Source organism: Aquarana catesbeiana, linkage group LG07 (assembly GCF_042186555.1).
Source record: "Aquarana catesbeiana isolate 2022-GZ linkage group LG07, ASM4218655v1, whole genome shotgun sequence".
NCBI lineage: Eukaryota > Metazoa > Chordata > Amphibia > Anura > Ranidae > Aquarana > Aquarana catesbeiana.
This window is the reverse complement of record NC_133330.1, coordinates 36,458,168-36,469,881: the sequence shown is the minus strand read 5'-3', so window position 1 is coordinate 36,469,881 and position 11,714 is coordinate 36,458,168. Positions and strand designations below refer to the sequence as shown.

The 11,714-nt window shown below is 48.0% G+C and overlaps 1 protein-coding gene across 2 annotated transcripts in view; it reads left to right on the top strand.

Moving 5' to 3' along the window:
* Window positions 1-153: 153 nt before the first annotated feature.
* The window catches only part of ARPC4 (actin related protein 2/3 complex subunit 4), a 32,572-nt gene continuing 21,011 nt past the window's right edge, over window positions 154-11,714 (top strand). Inside the window, exon 1 of one of the 2 annotated variants that reach the window (XM_073591984.1) lies at window positions 154-304. In XM_073591984.1, coding sequence (XP_073448085.1) covers window positions 302-304 — 3 coding nt within the window. In that variant the 5' untranslated portion in view covers window positions 154-301. Of the gene's footprint in view, window positions 305-11,569; window positions 11,684-11,714 lie in introns of those variants that run through there. The other variant, XM_073591983.1, reaches the window with a different exon arrangement.

Here is an 11,714-nt window from a genome sequence, read left to right as displayed (position 1 = left end):
CGTCCATTATGAGCGTGCGGGGGGAGACATACGCTCTATTTTCTTTCATTCTCTGTCTTTTTCTAAAAAATACACGCGACTGTTACCAAATTGTCCTTTTTATAGGAACGAACGATATTGATGGCGGGCACACATGGGCTGCTTTTGAAAATTAGCTGGGTGCAAGGAGGTGGGGAGGAATGAGTCACCCCCACCAGGAACAATGGTTCGTCCCGGCGGCTGACCGTCGCTCTCTGTAGGGGAAGCGGCGCAGTGCGCGTGCGCGGAGCTGTCACTTCCGCTATCGGGAGCTACCGGAGAGATGGTGAGTGTCCGGGAAGAGTCCCGGGGGCCGCCGGCAAAGGGGGTGGGCTGCAGTGACCCGGGAGAGGGTGGGAGAGCTGCACCCGCGGAGAAGTCTGCGGCCAGGCCGCCTCGTGCGTGTGTGGGAGCGGCTGTGGGTGAGTCAGCCCGGGGAGGGCGGGGACCTCCCGGGGAGTGGAGACAAGACAGCGCCCGGCCCGGGGCCTGCACCCCCCCACACCATCCTATGGGGGTCCTCATACGGGGGACATCCGGGGAATGGCCGCTCCTAACTGCTCGGGGATTTCACAATACAGACACATCCCTTCCCCCATTCTACATCCCTCTGCAGGCTCTTGTAGTATCCATTCATTGCAGAGCGTACAACATGAAGGATCGTACTGGGGCTGCTGCAATAATATTGGCACCCCTGACAGCCAGAGCAGCCAGGTCCTCAACCAGCCTGGACACGCCCCTGTGTGCTGATTGGAGCAAGGAAGATACAGCAGTATGGTGATGACTGAGCACTCTGATCTCTCCTCCTGTCTGCATGGTCTGTTCCTGCACATGGGGGGCAGATAGGAGGAGAGATCAGAGTGCTCTGTGATCACCATGACACTCGGCCTTCCTTTCTCCAATCAGCATGTCGGGGAGCGTGTCTGTGAGCCGGCTACTTAAGGACCTGGCTGTACTGACTGTTAGGAGTGCGGTGAGTAGAGCTTCATTGGCCTCTGGTGCCAGACCTGCCCCCCCCCCTGCTGTGCCGGGTACTAAAGCCCCACTCTGGGCAAAACAATAACACGATCTGCCGCCCCCCCGGGTGGGGCTTTAAGGTAGTCTGATCCCTCAATGGGGGTTCAGGGGCTTCTAATGAGGTGTGTGTAACCCTGAGATCAGAAATGTCATCTATAGTGCAGACTAGAAGTCCTGAGATGTGATGACTTCCTCAGTTGTCTCTATGAAGGCTTCTAACCCTTTGTGTTCCCCTGGTGAGCACACTATAACTGTCCAGGGGTGACAACACTCACTGCATTGTATCTGTGGAGGAGCAACGTTGTCACCCTGGTCCGCTGTCTGTTGAAAAAAAAAAAAAAAAAAACAGCAAAATGCGTTACCTCTCATCTCTGAAATGTGGGGTGTCCTGTAGTACACAGAGGAGAAATAACACACTTCCTGTCTCAGGGTGACAACACATTGTATTGTATCAGTGAAGGAGCAATGTTGTCACTCTAGGCTACTCCCTATATCTCTATCTATCTATATTATAACACACTACAGAATGTGTTGCCTCTTATCTCTAACATGTGTGGGGGTCTCCTGTAGTTCACAGGGGAGAAGTAACACACTTCCTGTCTCAGGGTGACAACTCTCATGGTATTGTATCAGTGAAGGAGCAATGTTGTCACTCTAGGCTGCTCTCTCTCTTTATCTAGTGTGTGTATATATATATATATATATATATATATATATATACACACACAGAATGCATTGCCTCTTATCTAACATGGGAGAAGTAACACACTTCCTGTCTCAGGGTGACAACACTTACTGTATTGTATCTGTAGAGAAGCAACGTTGTCACCCTTGGCTGCTCTCTGTCTATATATACTACAGAATGTGTTGCCTCTTATCTCTAACATGTGGGGTCTCCTGTAGTTCACAGGGGAGAAGTAGCACATTGTCAGTAACAGACTTCCTGTCTTGAGGTGACAACGCTCACTGTATAGTATCAATGTAGGAGCTGAGTTGTCACCATGTGCTGCTCCTTCCTGATATGGACTACAGAGCATTTTAGCCCTCAACATTTAAAGTGGTATGTAGTTCATAGAGGAAAGTGTACATACTTCCTGCCCTAGGGTGACAACACTCATTGAGTGGAGGAAAATGAAGGTTGTCACCCAAGGCTGTTTCCTATGATTATCAACTGCAGAACACATTACCTCCCATCTCCATAACATATCGGATGTCCTGTAGTTCTCAGTGGGGGGGAGTTGCACACTTCCTGCTCTGGGGTGATAACACTCACTCGTTGCAGGGGAAGAGTTGTCACCCTAGGCTCCTCCTCCTCCCTGATATTTGCTACAGAATGTTACAGCTCATCTTTAACATGTGGGGTGTCCTGTAGTTCAAAGAGTAGAAGTATCACGCTTCCTGTCCTAGGGTGACAACATTCATTGTATTGTATCAATGGAGGAGCAGCGTTGTCACCCTAAAACAGGAAGTGTGCCACGACTACAGAACTGTGCTGTGTATATATGAAGACAGCGTTGTCACCCTAGGACAGTAAGGGGTTTATTTATGATTGGAAAAACATCACACATTTGTACAGGCTGCACAATTTTTGGGCATTATTTCTGTTCGAGATTAATGTCTATGATCAGCTCAACATAGATGCCAATGAAGGCTTTTTTTTCCTTTTTTGTTCTCCCAGTGATTCTGCCATCAACACACTTCTTGTCCTAGGGTGACAACACCTAATGTGTTGTATTAGTGGAGGAGCCCCGTTGTCACCCTGGGCTGTTCTCTCCTGATTTGGACTACAGAGCATGTTGCCTCTCATCTCCATAACATTGGCATTCTGTAGTTCACAGAGGACAAGTAACACACTTGTTCTAGGGTGACAACACTCATTGTAATGTATCAAAGGAGGAACAGTGTTGTCACCCAGGCTGCTCCCTCCAAATATGGACTAAGCAATGAGCCCCCTCTCGTCTCCATAACATGCGAGTTGTCCTGTAGTTCAGAGAAGTAGCAGACTTCCTGTGCTAGGGTGACAGCACTCGCTGTATTGTATGTCACCATCCATAGGGGGGAGTGGCGGGATTGTCACCATCCATAGGGGGGAGTGGCGGGATTGTCACCATCCATAGGGGGGAGTGGCGGGAGTGTCACCATCCATAGGGGGGAGTGTCACCATCCATAGGGGGGAGTGTCACCATCCATAGGGGGGAGTGGCGGGAGTGTCACCATCCATAGGGGGGAGTGGCGGGAGTGTCACCATCCATAGGGGGGAGTGGCGGGAGTGTCACCATCCATAGGGGGGAGTGGCGGGAGTGTCACCATCCATAGGGGGGAGTGTCACCATCCATAGGGGGGAGTGGCGGGAGTGTCACCATCCATGGGGGGGAGTGGCGGGAGTGTCACCATCCATGGGGGGGAGTGGCGGGAGTGTCACCATCCATGGGGGGGAGTGGCGGGAGTGTCACCATCCATGGGGGGGGAGTGGCGGGAGTGTCACCATCCATGGGGGGGAGTGGCGGGAGTGTCACCATCCATGGGGGGGAGTGGCGGGAGTGTCACCATCCATGGGGGGGAGTGGCGGGAGTGTCACCATCCATGGGGGGGGGGTGTCACCATCCATAGGGGGGAGGGAGCGGCGGGATGGTTGCCATCCATAGGGGGGAGCGGCGGGATGGTTGCCATCCATAAGGGGGGAGCGGCGGGATGGTTGCCATCCTTGGGGGGGGGGGGGGGGGGGGGGGGGGGAGTGGCAGGATGGTCGCCATCCATAGGGGGGGGAGTGGTGGGATTGTCGCCATCCATAGGGGGAGTGGCGTTGTAGTTGCTCCTTCTGAATAAGGACTACTGAATTAAATACCTTTCATCTCCATAACATGTGGGGTGTTCTGTAGTTCACAAAGAAGTAAATACATTTCCTGTCCTAAGGTGGCAACACTCACTGTATTGTAGCCAAATATGGGCTACAAAGCATGCTGCGCTCCGATAAGATGGGTTGGTGTTCTGTAGCTCACAGAGGAGATCTGGTCAGCACTGAGGACACTGCCTGGTAATTAAGAGTACAGGAAGTTAGGAGCTCACTGAATTTGTTGCAGGATTCGTTTTTTGGGTTTTTTTTGCCCTTTTCGAAACAGGAAGACATTTTAAACAGATCAAAATGAAGCACAACAGAGAAGTTGATTGAGTTTGTATACATTTATTTACCATACAATATGTCATTCAGCTGCTTAGACCCCTTTCACACTGAGGTGGTTTTCAGGTTTTTTAGCACTAGAAAATTTCCATGTGACTTTTCACACCGGGGCGGGGCCCTTGTGGCACATTAGGAAAAGTCCTGCAAGCAGCATCTTTGGGGTGATTTGGGAGCGCTGTATTTAGCACTCCCATAACGCCCTGCCCATTGCAATGAATGGGCAGCGCCTCGGAAGCCCTTCTTTGGGGTTAAAAGCGCCCCGCTAGCAGCCAAAAAGCGCCGCTTAAACAGTGCTACAGCACCGCTAAAACCTGACAGGGGTTCTAAACTTTTCCATTCCATCCAAAAACTAGAAAAGATATCTTTTGAAAGTGGAACTTCAGTCGTTTTTTCATCTTTCCATCTATTAAATCTTCTGCCCTTGTTGTTGTTTTAACTTTGGATAGTAAAACATTTTTTTTCTGCCAGTAAATACCTTCTACAGCCCACTTCCTGTTTCCTGTCTGATCGTTAGCCTAGGCTTATGACGACATACACAGCGCGCTCTCTCTCTCTCTCTCATGAGAGTTTGCCAGGAGGGGGGAGGGGGGGGGAGTCATAAGCGGGCCAATGAGGGCTGCAGAGCTGGAGGTGTGCCACTTTGTAAATCCAGGAAGTGAACAAGCAGCAGCTTCAGCTGCCCACAGTTAAAATGGCTGCATCCAGATTTATGCAGCATATTTGGCAAGTATAGAATTACAGTATGTATAAAAAAATATGCAAAGTGGTTGGAGGGAAGCTTCAGAATGGCAAAGATGTTCTTATTACAAATGATGTGAGCAGACTGCAGTTGCTCTTTAATGTCTCTGATCTCGCTCTTTGTAAACGTACAAGCTGGGGCAGGTAACCCCCCCCCCCCCCCACACACACACTCTCTGATAAATGAGTTTGTGTTCCACAGCCAGATCATACCAACAAGAGGATGTTCTTCTGTTCCAATTATGACATCTGCAGCCCAGTGTTTACATTGGCCAATATAATAAGGTGGTTGTGGGCTTTGTGCTCACTTCCCCAATTCATAGAGCTGTGCTCACACACCACTGCTTCCCCTGGAGGACTTCCTATCGATTCGATGGTGCGCTCTGCAACGTTTGTGCCGGTGATGTACAGTCTGTGATGATCAATCGGTGGGAGCTGAGACAAATCGCCTTCTTGTTTTCCTGATCTGGATTTTGGTCTTTCGGGAATATTTATGATGTATCTGATCGTGCTGGATCACTTTTACAGATGGGATTCCTTACTCTGCCCAGGCTTGTTGGGAATGCCTTCAGGCCAATCCTGGGTTTATCATAGGCCAGTGATCTGGGATGGTGTGCATTCCTCTGGAGCAGACTTTCCTCACCCTTTTTTTTTTTTTTTTTTTTTTTACAGAAAGGAAACTTTAAATTAACTTTCATCACTCGGGTTACCCCTGATAATATTATATCTATAGCTCTTGGGTCATTCTTTGGCACGAACAGTAAGTTATGAATAAATAAAATAAGTAATGCAGAGTACTTAGCGTATTGGACACCCAAGACTTCTTCATCCAAAACAACGTTGCAGTAATATTGAAATGAAATAAAAATAACAATTGTCAGAAACTAAATGCAGAACATGCACATTTTAGTCCCCCCCCCCCCCCCCTTTGTGTTGGTGGTTAGCGTAGCGCCCTCCCCCCCTTGCGTTTGTGGTCAGCGTAGCACTCCCCCTTGCGTTGGACGGCGTAGCTCCCCCCCTTGCATTGGTGGTCAGCGTAGCGCCCCCCCCTGCGTTGGTGGTCAGCGTAGCGCCGCCCCCCTTGCGTTGATGGTCAGCGTAGCGCCGCCCCCCTTGCGTTGATGGTCAGCGTAGCACCCCCCCCTGCGTTGATGGTCAGCGTAGCGCCCCCCCCCTGCGTTGGTGGTCAGCGTGGCGCCCCCCCCTGCGTTGGTGGTCAGCGTAGCGCCCCCCCCTTGCGTTGGTGGTCAGCGTAGCCCCCCCCCTGTGTTGATGGTCAGCGTAGCGCCCCCCCCCCCCCCCCTGTGTTGACGGTCAGCGTAGCGCGCCCCCCCCCCTGCGTTGGTGGTCAGAGTAGCGCCCCCCCCTGCGTTGGTGGTCAGAGTAGCGCCCCCCCCTGCGTTGGTGGTTAGCATAGGGTCCCCTACTTTTGCATTGGTGGACAGTGTAGTGCCCCCCCCCCTCCTCTTGCGTTTGGTCATTTTACATAATTCTTCTTTAGTCCGCTTTCTTTTAGTCAAATTTAATGACCAATACCCATTTCCGGTTCTTTCTGTAAACACCACAGACGTGACCCCTTTTTGTAAAGTATACACCACAAGATGATCCAATCTTTTTCCGTAATTTTTTGGAAATGAAGAGACATGGCGGTACTGAGGTGGGTAATACGTGGATCTTGGTAATGGTGCACTGGCTACAGAAATACGTTTTTATTTGAGCTCTTTAGGTTAAAGCATGGCCCTTCCTGTTCTAGAGCAGCATTGTGGTTTTGGTTGTCTGCTGAAGCTTTCATTGTTCAGCTTTGGTTCATTGTATGTTGTTATTGTATAAACTTTTTTTTTTGGCTGATAGCAAGTAAGATCATAAAAAATAAGAATACATTGGGGAGAAACAATCATTGTTAGATGTCACTAACCCAGTCTTCTTCAACCAGGGTGCCTTCAGGTTTCTTCAGGAGTGCCTTGGCAAATACCTAAAAATTTCCCCAACAATTGTATACCACCTGGCATGTAGATGAATCCTGCCTTTTAGTTGCGTATAGCCAGAGGTTTTCTATTGTGCACTATTACGACCTTCTAGTTGCCGGTTGATATGGAAGATGTCAGTTGCCTGTATTGTATCCTTGTTTGACCCTCCCCTGCCCCTCTCCATCAGCATTGTGGTTACATTAGCTGAGTGATGAGGAAAAACTGAGGGAGAAGAGAAACATTGGCATACTAGTCAGTACCAGTTTGCAAAAGTGTATTTGCTTTGGAAGAATAAATCGCCTCTACTGTTGGGTGTCCTACCTGTGTGGATGTTGCTGCATTATGTAAAATTGTTAGAATAGTTTTTACATTTTAGAATGGGGTGTCTCAAGACTGTCCATAATTTTTAAAGGGTGCCTTGACTGGAAAAAAGTTTAGAAACACTGCACTAACCTGTTTAGAATTATATATATATATATATATATATATATATATATATATATATATATATATATATATACACACACAGTATCTCACAAAAGTAAGTACACCCCTCACATTTTGGTAAATATTTTATTATATCTTTTCATGTGACAACACTGAAGAAATGACACTTTGCTACAATATAAAGTAGTGAGTGTACAGCTTGTATAACAGTGTAAATTTGCAAAAAATAAACAAAATAACTCAACATACAGCCATTAATGTCTAAATCGCTGGCAACAAAAGTGAGTACACCCCTAAGTGAAAATGTCCAAATTGGGCCCAAAGTGTCAATATTTTGTGTGGCCACCATTATTTTCCAGCACTGCCTTAACCTTCTTGGGCATGGAGTTCACCAGAGCTTCACAGGTTGTCACTGGAGTCCTCTTCCACTCCTCCATGATGACATCACAGAGCTGGTGGATGTTGGAGACCTTACGCTCCTCCATGAGGATGCCCCACAGATGCTCAGTAGGGTTTAGGTCTGAAGACATGCTTGGCCAGTCCTTTTACCCTCAGCTTCTTTAGCAAGGCAGTGGTCGTCTTGGAGGTGTGTTTTGGGTCGTTATCATGTTGGAATACTGCCCTGCGGCCCAGTCTCCGAAGGGAGGGGATCATGCTCTGCTTCATTATGTCACAGTACATGTTGGCATTCATGGTTCCCTCAATGAACTGTAGCTCCCCAGTGCCGGCAGCACTCATACAGCCCCAGACCATGACACTCCCACCACCATGCTTGACTGTAGGCAAGACACACTTGTCTTTGTACTCCTCACCTGGTTGTCGCCACACACACTTGACATCATCTGAACCAAATAAGTTTATCTTGGTCTCATCAGACCACAGGACATGGTTCCAGTAATCTATGTCCTTAGTCTGCTTGTCTTCAGCAAACTCTTGTGCATCATCTTTAGAAGAGGCTTCCTTCTGGAACTACAGCCATGCAGACCAATTCGATGCAGTGTGCAGCGTATGGTCTGAGCACTGACAGGCTGACCCCCCACCCCTTCAACCTCTGCAGCAATGCTGGCAGCACTCATACATCTATTTCCCAAAGACAACCTCTGGATATGACGCTGAGCATGTGCACTCAACTTCTTTGGTGGACCATGGCGAGGCCTGTTCTGAGTGGAACCTGTCCTGTTAAACCTCTGTATAGTCTTGGCCACCGTGCTGCAGCTCAGTTTAAGGGTCTTGGCAATCTTCTTATAGCCTAGGCCATCTTTATGTAGAGCTACAATTCTTTTGTTCAGATCCTCAGAGAGTTCTTTGCCATGAGATGCCATGTTGAACTTCCAGTGACCAGTATGAGAGCGTGAGAGCGATAACACCAAATTTAACACACCTGCTCCCCATTCACACCTGATACCTTGTAACACTAACGAGTCACATGACACCAGGGAGGGAAAAGATAAGCAAAAGTTCCACTTTTGGGTGGAACTCCACTTTAAGTCATGACAAAGTTATTGGAGAATAAACAGACTCATGGCGGCAATGCAAACAATTCTCTGGCCCATACAGGGGCCAATAGGAGAAATAGTTAGAAATGGGGTATTTTTGATGAATCCTTTAAATGCATTGTGACCAATAATAAAGGTTATAGAAGTCTCTGTTCACAGCTGATCAGTGGAATCTGACTTGTGATTGGTTGGTCTTTTTTCCCTGTAAATGCTTACTATATAACGAGTAAATGTATAAACCTCCAAGAAGTCCGTTATAACTGTCCTAATGTGTTTCGCAATGAGTCCGCTAGATTTCCCCCTCGGCATCCCTTTTACATTAGGTAAGACACGAGATTAAAGTGAAAAGCTTTTCCATCCCTGTTTGGATAAATGTGCTCCAGAAATAGAAGTGTGCGGTCACGGGATTGCGGAGACTCTGCAGGAACACTGTGCTTTGGTTAGGCTGAGGAGGTGCTTTTTTTTTTTTTGTTTGTTTTAGCTCGAAAATAGTTCTTGTTCAGAAGAAAGCTGTGGGGGAGAAATTGGATGCAGAAGTTGAATGTTTTATTTAAATAACTATAAATGTACTTTATTCTGGATAATTTAGTGCCCCGTTTTGTCCGCAGAGTGCTTTAGAACCATCCTATATGCAGTATTAGATGACTCAAGAATTCAGGAGCCAGTCAGCCCATTCTAGGAAAGGTGGCTACAGAGAGTGAGAAAACCTGAATAGAAGATCAGACCTCTCAAATCCCAAGTCTAGGCAGAAGACAAACATACCCCCCCAATACCGCAAGGGTTAAATCAAATGCTTGTTTTTGCTTTGCTGTATTCCTCTTTTTGTATGCAGCTGGTCCCCCACCGCCTCCTCTTTAAGGTGTTCCAAGACGGTGTTGCACGCTTGCCACCTCTGCATATGATACAGGATCCATAGTCCTGCATTGTACATGATGACACCGAGGGCCCCGCCCACAACCTGAAACGCCAGGAAGAAGAGAGCGCTGGAGTGAGGAATGCAGCAAGTTACACAGCCACTTCCTCTACTGGAAAGTTGACACACATTTAACCCTTGCAGTGCGGGCGGGTCCCATGGCAAGAGTTTCTTCTTTTTTTTCTTCCCAGAGTTGGGCTGCTTTCACACTGCTCTGTTGAGAAGACATATGCGTTTTTGCCGTGCTTTTTAAACTCCTAGCTCCAATCATACAGCTGTAAAACATGGACATAGGACACAAAAAATGCACCAAAAATGCAATGCAGGTGCATTTTCTATACAACTCAATGGGAGGTGCATTTTGGTTCACTTATGAAAAGTGCATCAAAGATGCAGCATGCAGGACTTTTTAAAACGCAACGTACCCACAGCACAGTGATGAGAAGAGTTCTATAAGATTTCAGGGGATACTTTTTTCATGCATTTTTCAGATCAGTGTGAAAGGGCCCTTAGGCCTTAATGCTTTCAGAATATACAAAGATTGCCCTTTTTTTTCCCTTTTTTTTTTTTTAACAATGGTCTCCAAATAGCGGCCCGGGGGACAGATGCGGTCTTTGCTTGCTTTTGTCCGGCCCTTGGGCCATTATCCCCCCCCCCCCCGCAACTGTGGGGAATAGTTCCTGCCATTGTATTCCTCCTAGCGACACAAATAATGGGGCACTAGTCTTCTCACTAACACTAATGATGGGGGCGCGATTCCTGCCGCTGGCGCCAAGGATGGGGGCGCGATTCCTGGTGCCAAGGATGGGGGCGCGATTCCTGCCGCTGGCGCTAAGGATGGGGGCGCGATTCCTGCCGCTGGCGCCAAGGATGGGGGCGCGATTCCTGCCGCTGGCGCCAAGGATGGGGGCGCGATTCCTGCCGCTGGCGCCAAGGATGGGGGCGCGATTCCTGCCGCTGGCGCCAAGGATGGGGGCGCGATTCCTGGCACCAATGATAGGGGCGCAATTCCTGCCGCTGGTGTCAACGATGGGGCACTGTTCCTCCCTGTATTACCAACGATGGGGCACTATTTACTCCCACTGGCCCAGTCCGGCTCCCCTAAAGTTCGAAGCACAGTAAACTGTCCCTTTGTTTAGAAAGTTTGGAAGGAGGTATTTGGGCATCCTCAGTAATACAGGACAAAGAAAGGTGGCGCTGTCTATCGGATTTGACATGCCAAGCTAAAATTGCTGTGCTACAAATTCGCCGCGCTGGCCTTGGTGGTCAGGGGCTGGTAAAAACATGGGGTCAGCCTTCGGTTTTTACCGCCTCCAGTGTGAACTAAGCTTAATTGCACTTCTTCCTAAGGGTAACTCTCCACCATCTACCAACAACTGAAATATCAGTTTTGGATGGACTGACTCTCCTACAGAAATGACAAAATGTATATTTGTACTGTGAAATCTTTGGGTCTGAGCACATCCATGTGCTTTATGTTGTAGTTTTAGCTGTATTCCTATCTGCACCGTTCTTGATCGTTCTCTGGGTCTGAGATTGCAGATTTTAGGGTATTCCTGCTGTTCTATAATGTCTCCCTATATGAGTTTCATTTGTGTATTCAGAGAGCCTGGGATGTCTGCGTGAATCAAGATTTAACGTTTTCATCTGTTGATGATCCATCGTTCCTACTCCAACTCTCACATCGCAGCAATAGCAGGCGTTTTGTATTAGCTTTTTTTTTTTTTTTTTATGTGTGTTTTAGCCCAACAGATTTTGCTCACACCATTCCATTATAGTTTTTAGAAATCATCTGAATGATCACTCTGCAATGCCAGATTTTGCCTGTAGGTGGTGCTATAAAAGAAATCTCGATTTGACTTGTGGCTATCAGGGGGGATACCATTCTCTTTTGCTGCCTAGAGGGATGGTAAGCTGCAATATTTTGCAGAATGTGGACT